An 18,845-nucleotide genomic window follows, 5' to 3' on the forward strand; every position below is an offset into this window, starting at 1 on the left:
CAGAGTGGATTGCTGGGTGCCAATCATGCCAATTGTCCCGTCCAGCTGCCCCAGTCACCCCATCAGACAGTGAGAAACTCCAAATCCCGGATCCATGTGGATTTTGCAGGGCCCTTTCATGGGCAGATCTTCATGGTAGTGGTGGATGCCTACTCCAAGTGAGTAGAGGCAGTGTTAATGGCATCTACCACATCCAGCACGGTCATCCAAGTCTTACAGAGGCTGTTTGCCACACACAGATTGCCCGATGTGCTGGTCTCTGATAATGAGCCACAGTTAACGTTGGCTCCATTCCAAATGTACCTGGCAGAACATGACATACACCCAGGGTGGATAAAAATCAATGATTTTTTTTAAAAAATAAAAAAAATCAGATTTTTAAATTTTAAATCGGATTTTTTTGATTTAAATCGGATTTTTTTTTATTTAAATCGGATTTTTTTTAAATAAAATGCTTTTTGAGGAAAATATATTACCATCCAAAAGTTATTCCATCATGAAATAAAGATTAGTTTTTTAATTATGTAGAATAAGGCTGTATATGTTTAATTTTTTTGGTAAATAAATTCCATTAATCCATTCACAATGTCATGCTCTTCCAGAGGTTTTTGTAAGATTATTGGGCAGTTTCTCTGCCTACAAGATATTATCACAGATGCTTGGTTTACTTTTGCAGTTCTCAAAACTGAATTTGACTCAGCAGAGATCACATGCTTCTTCTTCACAGCAAAAATGTTATAACATGAACAGAGTTGAGAAAAAGACCTTAATCCTATTGTTCTACAAACCTATGAATACAGAATCAACTCCTTCAATGCTAAGTTTCAAGAAGTTCAGTGAATAAAATAGAAACAATATTTTTCTGATTGTTTGCAGAATAGATCTGCACAAGAAAGTAAAACTAAGTGTGAGGAGGAAGGGACAAGCAGACAAGCAGTACAAAATGAAAGTGAAACTTTCTGAGCACAATACTGTACCGCCACAGACAGACAAGTCTTTGGATCTTTTTGTGTGTATGACCTGAGGTTTATCACATTCTTTCCTTGGAGGAAAAAACCTATAATGGCAGCAGGCCGTAAAAGAGACCCAGTTTGGCAATATTTTAATGAAGTTCCTTTACCTATCGGTAAGGCAGGCATGCGTGCAAACTGCAAACACTGCAACAAAGAAATGCAAGGCCTGGTGGCCCGAATGAGGAAACATCATGAGAAGTGCTGTGATGAAGATGACCAAAGAAACACATTTGAACGGGCAGGATTTTCAGGTTGGTAAACATTTTTATTGAATCGTATTTCTAAAAACTGCCTTGAACTGTCATGTTTGAGCAAAATTATATTTCTTATTATTACTGCATGTTACTGTCATTTGGTACAGTTATGAAGAAAAGCAAATATTCCTTTTGGGGCAGTGCTGTGTACAATAAGCAGAAATTGTATAAACAATAAAATAACAGCATTGACTTTTTTGTTTAGGGGAATTCATGGATTCTGGAAACTATCCACCTTCAAGATCACCATCCTCCTGTTCTACAGTTTCAGAGTTATCCATCCAGGATAGTGCTTCATTAGCATCATTAGCATCAGACACCCACAGCCACATATTACTATCACCTAAAAGAAAGAAAAAACCCTTCCCTCCTGGAATCACCATAGATAAGTTTGTGATAAAAACTAGCAGATTAGAAAAAGAGTTAATTGATAAAAAAATTGCCCAGTTTGTTTATGCAACGAACTCTTTCCATCTGACTGAGAACCCACATTTCATTAATATGGTTCAGTCACTGAGACCAGGATACAGTCCACCCAGCAGAGCAGATGTTGCAGGGAAACTGCTGGATAAAGTGTATGACAGAGAAATGGAGCAATGTGCAACAGCTCTGGAGGGTAGAATTGTTAACCTAAGTATTGATGGGTGGAGTAATGTCCACAATGATCCTATTGTATGTGCTTGTATAACAACAGAAGAAGGGAAAGTCTTCCTTGCACAAACAATTGATACGTCAGGAAATGCACACACAGCAGAATACTTACAAGAAGTGGCAGTAAAAGCTATAATAACATGTGAACAAAAATTCAAATGTCTAGTACACAGTTTGGTCACAGACAATGCTGCAAATGTATCCAAGATGAGAAGAAATTTAGAAGAGCAGGAAGGGAATACAAAGCTAATAACATATGGTTGCAGTGCTCATTTGCTGCACCTCTTAGCCAAAGACTTAAGTGTTCCAGAAATAAAGACTAATGTTGTTGAAATTGCTAAATACTTCCGTAATAATCATTTTGCTGCAGCAGCTCTGAAAAGGATGGGTGGAACCAAGCTAACACTCCCACAAGATGTTAGATGGAACTCTGGTGGACTGTTTTGAGCAGTATATCAAGAACTGGTCTATTCTGATGACAGTTTGTGAAGAAAATCGAGATAAAATAGATGGCGCTGTCACGTCCAAAATCCTCAACATTGGGTTTAAGAGAAATGTTGAACATATGCTGAGCATCCTGAAACCTATCTCTGAAGCTTTAAACAAAATACAGAAAAATAGCTGTTTTATTGCTGATTCTGTTGAAATTTGGAAGGAACTGAGTGAACACTTAAAAACAGAACTACACATGGACAGAATTAAATTACAAGCATTAAAAAAACGAATGGGACAAGTATTGTCTCCAGCTCATTTTTTTGGCAAATATTGTCAATATCCAGTATCAGGGTCAAAACTTAAGTGTTGAGGAAGAGGAGTTAGCTATGACATGGGTATCCAGCAATCATCCATCTGTAATGCCAACTATAATAAACTTCAAAGCTAAGGGGGAACCATTCAAGAAATATATGTTTGCTGAAGATATTTTAAAGAAAGTCACACCAATGAACTGGTGGAAGTCACTTAAGCACTTGGATTTAGAGACTGTTCAAGTAATGATTTCACTTTTAACAGCAGTAGCTTCTTCTGCAGGCGTTGAAAGAATATTCTCTTCCTTTGGACTCATTCATTCTAAATTGAGAAATCGTTTGGGACCCGATAAAGCAGGAAAGCTTGTTTTTCTTTTCCAGATTATGAACAAAGAAGAAGATGAAGATGACGAGTGAGCTACAGAGGACAGTATTTAAGTTTTTCATGTGTAGGCTGGGTTGGCAGTCTAAGTTTCTTAAAATATATATATATTGTTTAGCCAAATTAGTTAACAAACATGGATGTTTGTTTAAGCAAATAACATATGCTGTAATGTTATTGTTTCAGTTGAATAAATCTATTTAAATTGTTATTATTAAGGTAATGATTATTTTTCTCCTTCCTAAGTACAACAGAAAAGTTGTCCAAATATGAATGATTAACCTATTAAACGGGGGATAAAAAAACTAATATGAAAAGTTGTTATTCTAAAAATCTTCATCTACTTGCATATTAAAGTTATACCACCAAGAATTAGTCTTTATGTAGAAAACTATGATTTAAATCAAGCCTCACTGACTAGTGATTTAAATCGTGATTTAAATTGTGATTTAAATCAGTTTGATTTAAATCAAATCCACCCTGCATACACCATCCCCAGGTAGCCCCATTTTTCCCAGCTAGTAATAGGATGGCTGAATGGGCTGTCAGGTCAGCCAAAGAATCTCTGGCAAGGTTTGGCCCAGGTGACTGGCAGGAGAAAGTATCCTGATACCTCATGGCACAACACATAATGCCATGCCCAGCTGAACTACTAATGGGTCGACAGCTCCAAACTGTCCAATTTGCACCCAATTACGTACCCCAATTATGCACCTGACAACCCCCCAGACTCTACCAGCCACATCCAAAACTTTAATGTGGGAGATCCAGTCTATGCCCAGAACTATGGGGGCGAACCAAGGTGGCTACCATGACTAATAAAACAAATTACAGGGTCCTGCTCATACAGGGTCGAACTCAACAATGGAAGGATCTGGCGGCACCACATCAATCAACTGTGTGGCCGGCCTATCGTCACACAACAAGAAACAGCCAACAACAAAGAACTATGCATAAATTCAAGTCCAAGCAACGAACTGTTTATCCCACCCTTCAATGCACCACTGGCACCCAATTTACCTGAAGAGCCAGGAGTCCCGTCTGAGATGGTCTCTGAAGATAAAGTTCCAGAAAAGTCGCCGGTAGTTCCATAGGCCGAGCAAACACCTCCTACTCCTTCAGAAGCCACCCCTGAACTGCGAAGATCTGCGCGGAAACATCGGCGCCCTGCATATCTGGCCAACTGCATGTGCCGTCCAGGATGGAAGGGATGTTAAGTCCTCAGACTTACAAAGCAATGGCAAGAAAGCTCTTGATTGGCTAAGGTGCACAGCATTTGCAGCGGGAGAATAAAGCTCTCCAATTGGTTTATTGCGTCTGACAGCTGCTATATAAATAGCTGTCAGACGAATGAACTCTTCTGTTGTCATTCTAAACTTGCTCTGTTCCTGTTGCCTGTGGTAAGCCAATAAAGGCTTGTTAGCTTCAGAACCTGTCTCGCCTCAGTTCTTCCCAATCCCTAGTTGCCCAACAGAGCAGTGAACAAATATGGAATTTTTTGAATTTATTGTGAGCACTTATACAAAGTGGTGTCTGAAGATCTTGCCTTTCAAGACAGAGGATCTTGGACAACTCACTGTGGTTAGGTTAACGTGGACGGATGGGCGTGGACGGGTTGGCCTGGCCACATGGGTGTGGCCAGATCAGCACAGATAGCTGGTTGTGACCGGGTCGGCGCACTGGGTCAGCACAACCAGGTTAGTGTGGAACAAGTCAGCTTGACCAACTGGACATGGGGACAACTCAGTGCCCAACCAGATCCTCGCCTCCCTAACTGCCACCAGGCAAGCACAGAGCTGGGTGCTGTTTTATCCCATCCTAGCATCACAATCTCAAAGGGAGAGAAATCTGTGAAGACTATCTGACCTTATGCTGGAGCCCAGTGATGGTCAATCCACGTCCTCCAAGAACAACTCCACCTCAGCCCTAACAAAATGGAAGTTTCAGCCCACCAAGATCTCGAGAGCTGTTATGTTTTATATTTTTAAAATGTTGACCTACCATTTTATCCAGTGGTGGGATTCAATTATTTTTACTACTGGTTCTGTGGGCGTGGCTTGGTGGACATAGCTTAGTGGGCGTGGCAGGGGAAGGATACTGCAAAATCTCCATTCCCACCCCACTCCCAGGGAAGGCTACTGCAAAATCCCCATTCCCTCCCCACTTCTGGGGGAAGGATACTGCAAAATCTCCATTCCCGCCCCACTCGGGCCAGCCAGAGGTGGTATTTGTCAATTCTCCGAACTACTCAAAACTTCCACTACTGGTTCTCCAGAACCTGTCAGAACCTGTGAATAGCACTCCTGATTTATCTAGCCCCCTCCTTCAGCATATTCCCTATCCTTAACCTGCTTCTGGAAAATGAATTGAAAATCACTGAATTGCAGCTGCCCATTATTTTAATTTTCTTTAAAATCTTATGGGGCTCATGTAAAGCCCAGGGGCTTCTTGTAAAGAAAAAAGTTAATGAAGATCAGTATTTTGGAGCAGATCAGCTTCTATTTGTTATGACAAAAATATAAATTGGGGAGGGATTGAAGCCAGGGTAATGTCATATTGGCATAAATAGTCTATTAAATTGAAGGTGCTACTATCAAATACGTCTGGATTTCTACTACATTATACGCAAGGAACATCATCTATAATCAAGATGGCCAGGAGTCTATAGCACATTCAAAGCAGCAAATTAGAGAGGTGTTGTATTTGGATCATATAGAGACCAACATTTTCCTTTGTTCAGTAGCCTAGGCAACCAGCCAAAGCAGAGGGTAGCATTCAAATGGTAACAACTCCACAGAGGATTTCCCTCCATTGTTATTTTTAAAGGCTTTACAATCCTTGGAAACAATTCTGTTCAAATCACAGGCTACATCTGGCAATTTTGAGGCAAACAACTTTTTTCTTGACAAATCATCTCTAAAATAGATATTTGGGGGGGGATAACAGAAAAGGATGCTTAATTCAAACACCTAATTTGAAGTTTGTAATCCTTTGATGTTACTTTATGGAAGTAATGATTCTTACAAGAGTCTTTCGGGGGAGTAATGAGATAGATCTCAAGTAAATATGTACCAAATAAACACAGATGGTTACATTTGGTTTGTTTAGCTTAATTACTGCCAAAAAACCCACACACCAGAACAGCTGTGGCAAAGTACAAGCACAGCTTTTGTAGGAAGGTAGGAGAAAGCTTTTGAAGCCTATCAGGCTCAGCATGCTTTAGGAAGCCGCAGTTTGATTTGAGCAATGCAAACCTGCTGATTATTTCACTAAGTATACTTGGTCTTAGGGTGCAATATGAACCTAACAGGAAATAAGTTCACACATTCTAAACCAGAGTTGGTTTTAGCTGTGGCTTGTTGAATAAGTCACAAAACTATATTAGCACATACTGAATCACAATTAACTTAGCTTGCTGTGCACACAGCACTGCACTTGCAATCCATAATGGCTGGATTCACACATTGCATTAATTCTAAACAGTTGGAGGCCTATTCCCTTGTTGTACCTTAAAACAGCTCTTTAAGTGAGTGGTGGGCTGATGTGCATGGGTGCCCGCTGTTTGTACAAGTTGAGCTGCTCATGTGCACTCCAGCCAGCCAATCATGTGCCCCACTTTTGAATAAGCCACAGCTCGGTAGTGGGCCACAGCCTGGGGGTTGGGCACCCCTGCTTTAAAAAAAATCTTATTTCTAAATGAATATATAACTCGAGACCAACATAAAACATTTATTTAATGGCAATTTCAAATAATCCTGGTTTGAAATAATTACTTCATTCCCATGCCAGATTACTTTATAAATTGAATAAATAAGATGTAAATAAGGATCTTAGGTTTGGTCGAGGTCTCTAATTATTCAAGAAACAAAGAGGCTTGGGACCATCAAGAGAATATAGATACAATGCAATGGGCTAGAATTTAAAAAGATTACCTGCTTAGCATTCACATCCAGAACATTATGGGTGTATCCATGTTGTGTGGTTGGTTTCCTGCGGCCAGAACAGAAGACCAATCATTTTGTGAGGGACTGCCCTCTGTCTTCATTTTCACTTTCCAGGTAAGTCTTTTTCTGGCTCTGCTGAAAGAATGCTTCTTTGGACTTGGTACTTCAGTTCAAAACGAGCAAAAAACTTGTAGGATGCATTAATTTCAAATATAGGGTACAACTCTACTATTTAAACAACCCGTAGCTTCAAGGGGCAGAAAATTGAAATTACTTACTTAAAAACTCATGCCAGTTTGGTCTAGTGCTTAAGACACAAGGCCAGAAAACAAGAGACCGGGAGATCAAACCCCACCTTAGCCATGGAAACCATCTGGGTATTCTTGGGGCTATCACTCTCCCTCAGTGCAACCCACCTCACAGGATTGTTGTTGTGGGGAAAATAGGAAGACGAAAGTTTTGGATATGTTCATTATCTTGAGTTATTGGTAAAAATAATAAAGGTGGGATATAAATGAACCCATTTGAGTTAAGAACTAATGTTCAGAAAAACCCTGTAGTATAACAACCATAACAGAGAAAAATAACTTCACATTTTTACAGCTCATCTGGTAAAGTATTGAATAGCCTAGTATTTCTCAACCTCAGCAGCTTTAAGAAGCATGGACTTCGGTTCCCAAAATTCCCTGGCCAGCATGCTTCCCCGGGGAATTCTGAGAATTGAAGCCTGCACATCCCAAAGTTGCTGAACTTGAGAAATTCTGGAGTAGCCATTCCAAAAAATTGTAATTTTAAAATAATAGCGTACTGCATACAGCATTTTACACCATTAGAATATTAATTGCAATTATAACCCCAATGTTTTGGAAAAAAGGAAAACATAGGAAAAATATGGAAGACTTGTGTATACAATTCAACTATTAAGCTTATCATGAAAATTAGTAATTAAATGCATATTTTCACAAATACAACAAAATTAGTTATAAATTGGTAATAACATCAGGAGCCTTAATACATTCTTTTAATGTGGCTTTATTACATTTTTTTTAATAAAACATAAAAACTAATAAAGAAATAGATAAGGGAGAGAATAGGAAAAAAGATAGAAGTTCAGAAAAGTAAAAACTATAGAAAGACAAAAATGGCTTTGATTTCTTTTACAGAAGATATAGTTAAAACTTAAATTCAATTATTTTACTTTACCATTAGCTTCCATTTTTCCAATCAATTTGCCCTACACATTGAATGGAAATGTGTAACTTCCATTAAGCAACTCTTTTCAAATTTTGACAGAATAATTTCTTTTCTTGGCTATGAAGAATAGGCAAATTAAAATATGTAAGAAAATTAAAATATTATATACTATTTTTTTCACACCATTCAGATAAATTCTGTTAAGTTGAATGTTAATTATGTTTATGATGAGTCTTCTCTTGAAAGAGGAAGAACCTGAGGAAAACTCAATAACTGAGCTGTAATTAGGGAGTAGTAATTCTGTAAAAAAGAAAACTATCACCAATGATTATGTATTTAGTTTTGATTAGTATTATGTTATCAGCGGTTCTACCCCAAACTAGAAAATAATCTCTTTGGATTTCAAAGTCAGATTGTCCTGAAAGATATAAGAGATGATTTTATGAGATACAGTAAAAGCAAATTATGTTTTCTCTTTTTTAATTAAAAGTGAAAAATAGTTTTTCTATCCATAAAAGACTGAGCAGTCATTGAGCAAAACATTGATCTCATCTCTCTATAAGCAGGATAAACATACTTACAGTATGTTGATTTAGCCCGGCTTTTCTCAAAAGCACCTCTTCATTCATTGCTCCAATACAGAAGAATAGAAGCTCTGGGCCTCCTGGTCCCCTACCCACAAAGTAATTCAGAATCATCCTGAGACATATATTTGTTTTGACCTGTCAAGCCAAGGATGACATCCATTCAGTTTTAACATTGACTGTTGATTAGGTTTTCCCTACAATGCCCAAATACCATATTTTTCGGAGTATAAGACACACCAGACTATAAAACGCACCTACCTTTTTTGGTGAGGAAAACAAGAAAAAGAAATCTGCCTCTGCCTCCCAGCAATTTTGCCTTGTTGCAGCAAACAGCAAACAGCCTGCTTTACTTTCATTTTCATTGTCAGCATAGCTTGATTAGCACCAAAAAAAAAAAAAAATCTGCTCCAGCAATTTACCTCCTTGCAGCAAGCAGCAGAGGCCTGGCCAAAACAGCTGAGAGCAAAACAGCTAAGAGTCGGGACGCCGATCCAATCAACTTGTGCTAATTAGGCTGTGCTGAAGCTGAAAGGAGCTGTTTCTTCTTGCTGCTTGCTGCAAGGAGGTAAACTGCTGGGAGGCAGAGGCCAAAGGGTGGGGGCCAGTGGGTGGGCGGGGCTACATTTGATGTATATGACGCACCTAAATTTTCACCTCCTTTTAGGGGGGAAAAAGGTGCGTCATATATTCCGAAAAATACAGTAATCTTGCTTTCACTAGTGAGGCAGTGAAGCAGGTGACCCTGAAGCTGAGCTACAGATTTCAGGAGTAGGTTGGCCCTCATTTCATCTTCCAATGAAACAGTAATTTTATGGCTGCTGCCATTTAAGTAGGAAAGTAAGTTTTGTATCTTCTGCTCTTGCCTCAGGTCAGTGCTGTGCTTTTCTCTCCTCCACCCCACCCACTTCACTAGAAGACTTTTTTTGATTCTTAACTAGATTCTATGGAAGAGCAGTCAGAACTCAAGACGACGTCCTCATAGACCTTTCTCAATGTTGCTTGTTTACAAGCTTTTGCACTAAGCCATAAATCAGGGGTGGGGTATACATTTTCTCAAGGGGCTTCATAAGAAACTGGGACTATCGTGAAGGACCAAGCCAATAGAATACATTCCACCTGCTTGCCTGCACTTTGACCGAGGCAGCGATGGATGGCCGCTGAGCCCAGTCCCCTCACATGATAACTTCCTCCACCCTCAGGCTGCTTCAGGTCAAGGACAAGCATTGCAGAGGTACAGAAAAGCACTTTCTCTCTTTGAACTCCTGCAACCACAAGCCAACTGTACGAGTGCATGGTGACTTTACAGAGCTGGACCTGACTCAACTTCTTCTCCTGACCCCTCGACGCCTTATTTACTTTTGATTTCTAATTTCCAATTGATTTCACATGGGCTGGACAGGGACCATAAACTGCCCAGGTCTGTCATAAACCATGGTTTGCAAATTACAATGACTTCTTTCTTCATCCTGAAAACAAAGGTGGCAATTGTGCAAGTTTAATATTGCAAATTGAGAAGAACATAGTAGGACACCAAAACAAGTATTTAGCATGAGATATCAAGCAGGTGATAAAGATTTATCTTTCTGCTTGTATAGGCAACTGGCATTAGACTTTTAAAATCCGCTTTTGACAATGGGATCAGCAATCAGAACCAGCAATGGGAAATCAAATTCATTATGTCCACCTGTCTGACAATTTCTTTCAGCACAGTAAAAAAAGATATTTCAGATGATCAAAAGATATTCAGGATCACTGAGCAGATGATCCAAACCTTACGACTGTCCACAGTTTTTAGCAGTATTTCTTATAATAGTGTCTGAGATTTTTTGGAGAGGGGGCTGGTTTTTTGATATGACATCAATAAATATATGAGGATGAAATGTTTGGAAACAACTGCCTACTTATTCACTAAAGCATTGCCTCCGTTTTCCTTAAGAGATTTCTTTCAAGTACCAATCTTAAATGAGATATAAAATACAGAAATTCCCTTTTACAAAATTCAGTGAAATAAGCAACTCTTCATGTAATTTACAGCTAAGGTTAAATTACTGTATCCAAAACATTCTTCCTTTTTTATTATTTTTTTTCCATGAATGCATAGGACTTAGCCTGATGAAAAGTAAATGCTATATGCACTGAAAATACTCACAGCTCATGAATTACACAAATAACATACTATTGAAAGTAGCCTATTGGTTGAAAATGCCTACATCCTCGTAAAAACATGACTGACTTCTTCATCCAGAAAAGAAAGGTGGCAATTGTGCAAGTTTAATATTGCAAATTGAGAAGTACATAGTAGGACATCTGCAAACTTCTACCAGGTATACAGTTAGGAGACTGAGGTCTATAATTGCAGCAGTAGAGCTAAAAATATGCCTTATATGCATACTTTTAAAAAATTACCATGGATTTAATTTTTGGGAGAGCCAGTTTGTGAGAGTTAGCCAAGTGATTAAGGCAACAGGCTAAAAACCAAGAGACTGTGAGTTCTAGTTCTGCCTTAGCCACAAAGTCAGCTGGTTGGACTTGGGCCAGGCCCTCTTTCTCAGCCTTAGGAAGGAGGCAATGGCAACCCACTTGTGAAATCTTCTCAAGAAAACTGCAAGAGCTTGTTTGGTAATTTGCTAATTTTGTTGTACTGTACTATTTTTTTTATGTGTTAGGTTTTTCTTAAACATATAAGAATTTTGTTTTATCCATAATTTTATACACTTCTGTAATGATCAGCTAAGGAAGTATTTCAAGGAAATAAATATCCTTCTCTAGGAAAGCATCACAGTGGATCTGGCCAATGGAGAGAATAGCAATAAACTGCACTGATCATCTTGCTGAGGAAGATAAATCATGTACATCCAGATGATACAGAATGGTAGGAGTATCCTGACTTTCTATAAAATATAGATCAAAAGGAACTTTAAAAAATATTATTTTATCCTAGACTGGACCACAAATCATGCTAAACTTTGTTGTGTATGAACTCAATCTCTGTATTGTATAAAAGCATGACTTATGACTTATATTATACAAAGTCACTTGATAGAACATTTTTCAACAAATTAACATTGGAATGGTTTAATGAAGAGAGACAGTTCTGTGTTTCAAAATAGATTTAAAGACAACTAAAATGGCAACGCCAAGCTACATCATTCTACTCATAAGTAACTGCATAGTTTGTGCTGAAAATCTAAAGCTCTTTTCTTTGTCATTATAGAAATTTTGCACAATGATGTTCTAAAGAAGAAAAACTTTTTTTTTGTCTTTTGAAATATCAGCAGGTATTACTAATATACTGTCAAGCCTAATTTTAGAAATATAATTGCTGGACATGTGTGCGTTTTTAAATAAAATATTGTAATTTTGCTACCACTGAAGACATGGCCTCATCCCTGCATAGGGTTGCCAGGTGTCCACTATTTGAACGGACAGTCGACTTTTTTCACATTATGTTCACTATTTGTTTTCACAAAATAGTGGACATTTTTTTTATTCAAAAGCTTTATGATGAAATGGTACGTAATCTAAAGCTGTACAATCTAAGAGAATAAGGATAGGAGAATCGCGTTTTGTCTTTTTTTTCATAAGTTAGAATGAGACAAAGATCGAATATCCATTGAACTCGATTCTCCGAAAAAATTAATGATGAGATTAAAATAAAAATATATTATAAAATTATGTACAGTTCACATTTTTAAAATGTATTGTAGCTTATGTCGACTGACCTAAAATGGCGTGTTAAAATGTTTGTAAGAAAATATATAATTTAATTGTAATTTTTTTATTTTTTTACTACTTAAACCCCACCCCCCCACCCCCCGCTTGTCCACTATTTTTTGGAAGCAGACCTGGCAACCCTATCCCTGCAATATTAGTCTGGACTGAGATAAATGAAAATAATAATTTAAATACAAGGTGCACCAACGGAAAGATCACTATCAACATTTTTGTAATCCTATCAGACTTCCAGATGCTTTTTCTGTTCAACCTACCAAATTAATACAGACTGTACACTATCAAGATTCAGTGCTAATGAGAGTGACAGGTGAATAAGAGCAGGAGCAAACAGAACTGCCAGCTGGAATAACAAAAATATTACAGATTAATAGACACCATATGCTGAAGAAGACTTCAAAGGTAGCTGTCACTGGACAGTAAATATTAGGAAACCCATTTAAAAGGTCAATCAACTGTGCAGACCTAAAATTTCATGCACCAGAAGAACATTTAAAACTTCTCCAAGTAAGTGTTCAACAATATACTGAGAAGGCTAATAAAGGATTTAATATGGGTGATAAAGGTAAGGCATTACACTTTATGTAGAAAATATCATGCAGCATTTTCTTATACAATAAACTTGGTACATCATGCAGCATTGTACATAACTGATAATAAGCAAAGTGGCAATAATGAACAAACAGAGCATAAAAACCACTTGACTGAACAATTTCATCAAGGCTTTCAATAATAATGGTTTATACAATGTGGTGCATCTTTCCAGCTATTTCCCCTTCTTTTTCCCAGTATCATATATATTTGTAGATAGAAAGATAACAAGCAATGAAACAGTTTCACCACTAACTTCCTGTTCTTCTACGCCTTGCTACGCCTATAGGTTCTTAAAAAAAACCTTTTAAAAAACAAAACAAAAAAACAACAACCAGTTTTGCTTAGCGAAACCACTGCTATAAAAAAATGTAGTAAGAAACTATTTTTTCAATAACTGAGTAAAGCAATCGATTTGGAAAGCATCTAATATTGCAGAGGAGAGGTTTTAACTGTAGTTCCAGGCAGTTTTTTGGGAGGAGTAAACTTATGTAACCTAGCTGCAGAGCTTTCAAGTTTGAAGCTTTTACATCGGACCACTGATCTAGCAATTCCGGTTTTATCCACTGTCCACATGGCCCTGATTGAGGCAGATTGATGCTGCCTTATTACACTGTGTTTTTTTGCTTTAATCTTGGCAGCCACAGAATCAAAGAAAAAAACCCTGGAAGAGAGGATAATTCATCATTATGCCTATGGCAGTTTTTTATCCCTCCACAGCAAGGTCAGATTCTGTTAAGGCAAGGTGGGAGGAGACTTTGGGGGCCCGGCTGTAGTGAGTGGGGGAAATGATACAAACTGGAGGGAGCTGATTTGTTGAATTCCTTCAACTATGTTAACTATGTTGAGGCTCTTCCATGACATGACTTATATTGATTTCTTATGTCTTTAAAAATGGTGGGAAGTTTCAAATAATATGCCCAGAGGTTACCAGAGATTGAAGCAATGGATTTAGTTTCAGTAAATGAACAAAGAATTTAACATTGTATACTTTAATTTAATTTAATTTCCAATTTATATACCGCCCTTCTCCCTGAGGACTCAGGGCGGTGTACAGCCAAGATAAAAAACATAGGATACAAATATTAAAACATTTAAAAATATATATAAATTTTGGCCCGAAAGTTAAGAATCACAGACTAATTAAAAGAATTTAAAAATTTTAAAATTTTAAAAATTTCTTCTTAGGCCAACCCGGCTTGTTGAAAAAGATGGGTTTTCAGGGAACGACGGAAGGCATTGAGGTCCTGGATTCTTCTTATCTCCGGGGGCAACTGATTCCAGAGGGTAGGAGCCCCCACAGAGAAGGCTCTCCCCCTGGGGGCCACCAGCCTACATTGTTTGGCTGATGGCACCCTGAGGAGGCCCTCTCTGTGGGAGCGCACGGGTCGGTGGGAGGTCGTCGGTAGCAGCAGGCGGTCTCGGAGATAGCTAGGCCCTATGCCATGGAGCGCTTTAAAGGTGATAACCAACACCTTGAAGCGCACCCGGAAGACCACCGGGAGCCAGTGCAGCTCGCGCAGGAGCGGTGTTACATGGGAGCGCCATGTTGCTCCCATCACTACCCGCGCTGCTGCATTCTGGACCAGCTGGAGCCTCCGGGTGCTCTTCAAGGGGAGCCCCATGTAGAGAGCGTTGCAGTAGTCAAGGCGAGAGGTGACGAGGGCGTGAGTGACTGTGCACAAGGAATCCCGATCAAGAAAGGGCCGCAACTGGCGAATCAGGCGAACCTGATAAAAGGTCCCCCTGGTAACAGCCGTCAGATGTTCCTCCAAAGACAGCTGCCTATCCAGGAGGACTCCCAGATTGCGAGCCCTTTCAGCGGGGGCCAAAGACTCGCCCCCAATAGTCAGTGATGGAGTCAACTGACTATATCGGGATGCCGGGAGCCACAGCCACTCAGTCTTGGAAGGGTTGAGCCTGAGCCTGTTCCTCCCCATCCAGATCCGCACAGCCTCCAGGCACTGGGACATCACTTCAAGGGCATCGTTGGGGTGGCCTGGGGTGGAAACGTACAGCTGGGTGTCATCAGCGTACTGGTGGTATCTCACCCCAAAGCCACGGATGATCTCGCCCAGCGGCTTCACATAAATGTTGAACAGAAGGGGCGAGAGGACCGATCCCTGCGGCACTCCACAAATGAGAGGCCTCGAGGTCGACCTCTGCCCCCCTGCCAACACAAACTGCGACCGGTCGGAGAGAAAGGAGGAGAACCACCGCAACACGGTGCCTCCCACCCCCAACTCTTCCAGCCGGTGCAGCATGATACCATGGTCGATGGTATCAAAAGCCGCTGAGAGATCTAATAGGACCAGAACAGAGGAGTAACCCCTGTCCCGAGCCCTCCAGAGATCATCCGCCAACGCGACCAATGCCGTTTCCGTGCTGTGCCCAGACCTGAAACCCGACTGGAACGGATCTAGATAGGATGTTTCCTCCAGGAATTGTGGAAACTGTTGCGCGACCACACTCTCAACAACCTTCGCAATGAAGCGAAGGTTGGAGACAGGACGATAGTTAGCCAATATTGCTGGGTCCAGGGACGGCTTCTTGAGGAGAGGCCTCACCACCGCCTCTTTCAGGGCAGCGGGGAAGTGACCCTCACTCAACGAAGCATTAATGACGCCCTGGAGCCAGCCTCGTGTAACCTCCCGGGAAGCCAGTACCAACCAGGAGGGACACGGGTCCAGTAAACATGTGGCCGCACTAAGTCTCCCCAAAATCCTGTCCACATCATCGGGAGTCACAGCATCAAACTCCTCCCAGATAACATTCTCAAGACTGTTCCTCGTCACCCTGCCCTGATCTACCCAGTCAGAGTCCAAATCCCCCCGGATCTGAGCGATTTTGTCATACAGGTATTGTCCGAAATCCTCCGCCCTGCCTTCTAAGGGATCCTCCCGCACTCCCAGATGGAGCAGGGCGCGGGTCACCCTAAACAGGGCGGCCGGACGATTCCCTGATGACGCAATAGAGGCGGAAAAGTAGTTAGACTTTGCCGTCTTTATCACCACTAGGTAGGTCTTAATATGCGACCTTACCAGTGTTCGATCAGATTCAGCGAGACTGGCCCTCCAACCGCTCTCCAGGCGTCTTTTCCGGCGCTTCATTTCCCTCAGCTCCTCAGTAAACCAAGGAGCCGCCCGGGATCGGCATCGGGTCAGAGGCCGCAAAGGCACAACTCGGTCCAAGGCCCCACCAGCCGCCCGATCCCAGGCGGCTACCAGGTCCTCGGCCGAGTCATGTGCTAGATCCTCAGGAAATGGCCCAAGCTCCGTCTGGAACCTATCAGGATCCATCAGGCGCCTGGGGCGGATCCATCTAATTGGGTCCGCCTCCCTGCGGCGAGGGGTCGCGGTTCGAAGATCTAGGCGAAGGAGTGAGTGGTCAGTCCATGACAAGGGTTCCATGTCTATATCCCCTATAACAAGACCACTCAACCACTGGCCAGAGACAAAAATCAAATCCAGAGTGTGACCTCCCCTGTGATACTTATTTATGTTAGGAGCAAAAGGAATAGGTGACATGAGGGTGGAGGTTGGATAAAGGGCAAGGTATCAGAAGAAAGATACAGGGTTTATGTGACAAAAGAAGCTGTGTGGACTATAAGAAAATTGACAGAACCGTGACTATGTTGTGTGAGCAGCATTGAAATTAATTAAATGCCATCAAGATGGGTTCAGCTCTTGAACCCAGTATGGATATATGCTTACCAACTTGATTAGTGTCTACTAATATTTTGTAGCTGCCAAGTATAATCTTGCTATTCATCTTATCCTTGTCTTTCTTCTCTTTTTCTAGCTTCAATCATGCTAACCATAATCAATTTTCCAGTACATCAAATCTTATATCACATGTCCAAAATATGTGAGTTTCTGCTTGCTAATTATTGCCTGAAGAAAGTAACTGTCTTTATTGGTTCCGGACTGATTATTTGATTTCTGGATAGTCCAATCTCCAGATTCATACTTCAATTGTATCTCTTGCTCAATCTCAATTTCTAGCTTTTATAATGATATATCAGTATTTGAAAATCCTTTGACTTACTGTTTTAATCTTGGTTATTATTGAAATGTCTTATCCTTCATGATTTTGTTGAGGTTTGCTATTGTCTTCATCAATACATTTAATCTAATATTTACAGCTCCATCCTATCATCCTTCTTTAACAGTGTTTGAATCCTTCTAAGGCTTTTTTAATTTTGACTAATGAAGAGGTGTCATTCACACATTTCAATTTGTTAGTATGTCAACTTTAGCTATCATCCCACTTCATCCTGTTGTTCTGATATTTACTGTATAAGTTGAACAGAGATAAGCACAATATTTATTCACTGTTTTTCTCTTCTTTAGTTTAATTTAACTCATATCTGATACCAGTAGATTATGATCTGTTCCACAGATAGTTCTTGAGTTATGGCTACAACTGGGACCAGAATTTCCGTTGCAAAATAATGCAGTCATAAAGTGTAACATGATATTGCTTAGCAATAGCAATCCTGCTATGTTTGCTTTTGGTGGGGGTGGGAGAGGGAACTTTCACTTATTATGAAAACAGGCCACATTTGTTTTCTGCTTTCTTTCAAAAAGAGGCTGTAGGCAATCTATATGCACTCCGTTTAATGTTTGGAGCAGACAGTTTTTATCCCCTTTTCAGTTGTCCTTGTCCATTGCTCAACATTTTTTTTCTTGGCACACCAAATGCTGGTTCATCCAATCATAAAATACCTGCTTCTTTTTAGTTTTACCCAGTCTTATCCAGGGATTTCCCTGCATCTAACTAAAGGCAAATGCAATTTTCCATAATGAGATATTCTTTTTTTAAAAAAATCCCCACCTTGGAAATCTTAACTAAAGAGACTCCTTCTCAGTTTTTCAGAAGTTGGATCCTAAATGGTCCGAAAAGAGAGCTATCCCGACTGGTTGTGTTTTATTATACAAATGCAGGAACGGAGTTGGGGAGGCAGCGAATCCTAAAGGATGCAAACAGAAGCTTCGACCAACCTTTCAACCGCCTGCGGGGATTCTCAAGTCTCCAACGCTCTTGCTCACCCGGTGAGATCAAGCTCTCTCGGAGAGACCGAATAGGAACGAAAAAGCAGCGGAACAAAAGGTAGTTTACAACGCGCGGCCGACCGGATGCAGTTCGGGGTTGCTTCTGCTGAAAGTGGGGGTCATGGATCCGCGGCTGCGAGTGTTGGAGTTATACAGCGGGGTCGGAGGGATGCACTATGCGTTGAAGGGTAGGTTTATCCTCCGATCCGCACAGGTATTCGGGTCCCGCCTCGTAGGCATGTCTTTCATGGCTCGGTTTCCTGGTGGGGAAGGACACCTGCAGTTGCAATCTAAACCAGGGGTCTCCAACCTTGGCCACTTTAAGCCTGGCGACTTCAACTCCCAGAATTCTTTGCTTTGCTTTGCTGGCTGGGGAATTCTGGGAGTTGAAGTCCGCCAGGCTTAGTGGCCAAGGTTGGAGACCCCTGATCTAAACTATAGGAACCAGTGCATTGCAGAAAATGAATGTTATGCTTAATGCAGAAAGTCATGGACGTTTAAATGATTAGCCCTTCACAACTAATCGATTTTATTCTCTGGAAAGGTAATGCCAGCTGTTGCTTTGTCTGCAAATTTCTGACTTTTTGAGTTCCTGTCTCTTCAAATCAAGTGTTGATTTCTGGCAACTCCCTGGGACAGGTCCCTGCAGTTTTCTTGATAGAATTTATAAGTGGGTTGCCCATTGCCCTCTGATTCA

General features: G+C 40.5%; 1 protein-coding gene and 1 long non-coding RNA gene across 6 annotated transcripts in view; one reads left to right on the plus strand and one right to left on the minus strand.

Moving 5' to 3' along the window:
* Positions 1-1,257: 1,257 nt before the first annotated feature.
* Positions 1,258-18,234, minus strand: LOC117654886 (uncharacterized). The gene is made up of 2 exons (XR_009620796.2): positions 18,098-18,234; positions 1,258-8,906 (listed from the first exon to the last, which is right to left on the minus strand). It is a non-coding gene; the product is annotated as an uncharacterized LOC117654886 (long non-coding RNA).
* Positions 18,071-18,845, plus strand: part of TRDMT1 (tRNA aspartic acid methyltransferase 1) — a 29,787-nt gene continuing 29,012 nt past the window's right edge. For 2 of the 5 annotated variants that reach the window (XM_087892845.1, XM_087892844.1), the window contains exon 1: positions 18,071-18,206. Coding sequence is in view for 2 of the 5 variants with exons in the window: in XM_087892843.1 (XP_087748969.1) it covers positions 18,270-18,336 (67 nt within the window). In the remaining 3 variants the exon portion in view is untranslated. The other 3 variants (XM_087892843.1, XM_034401823.3, XM_034401824.3) reach the window with 2 other exon arrangements.

Source organism: Pantherophis guttatus, chromosome 4, assembly GCF_059756535.1.
Source record: "Pantherophis guttatus breed Tessera chromosome 4, ASM5975653v1, whole genome shotgun sequence".
NCBI lineage: Eukaryota > Metazoa > Chordata > Lepidosauria > Squamata > Colubridae > Pantherophis > Pantherophis guttatus.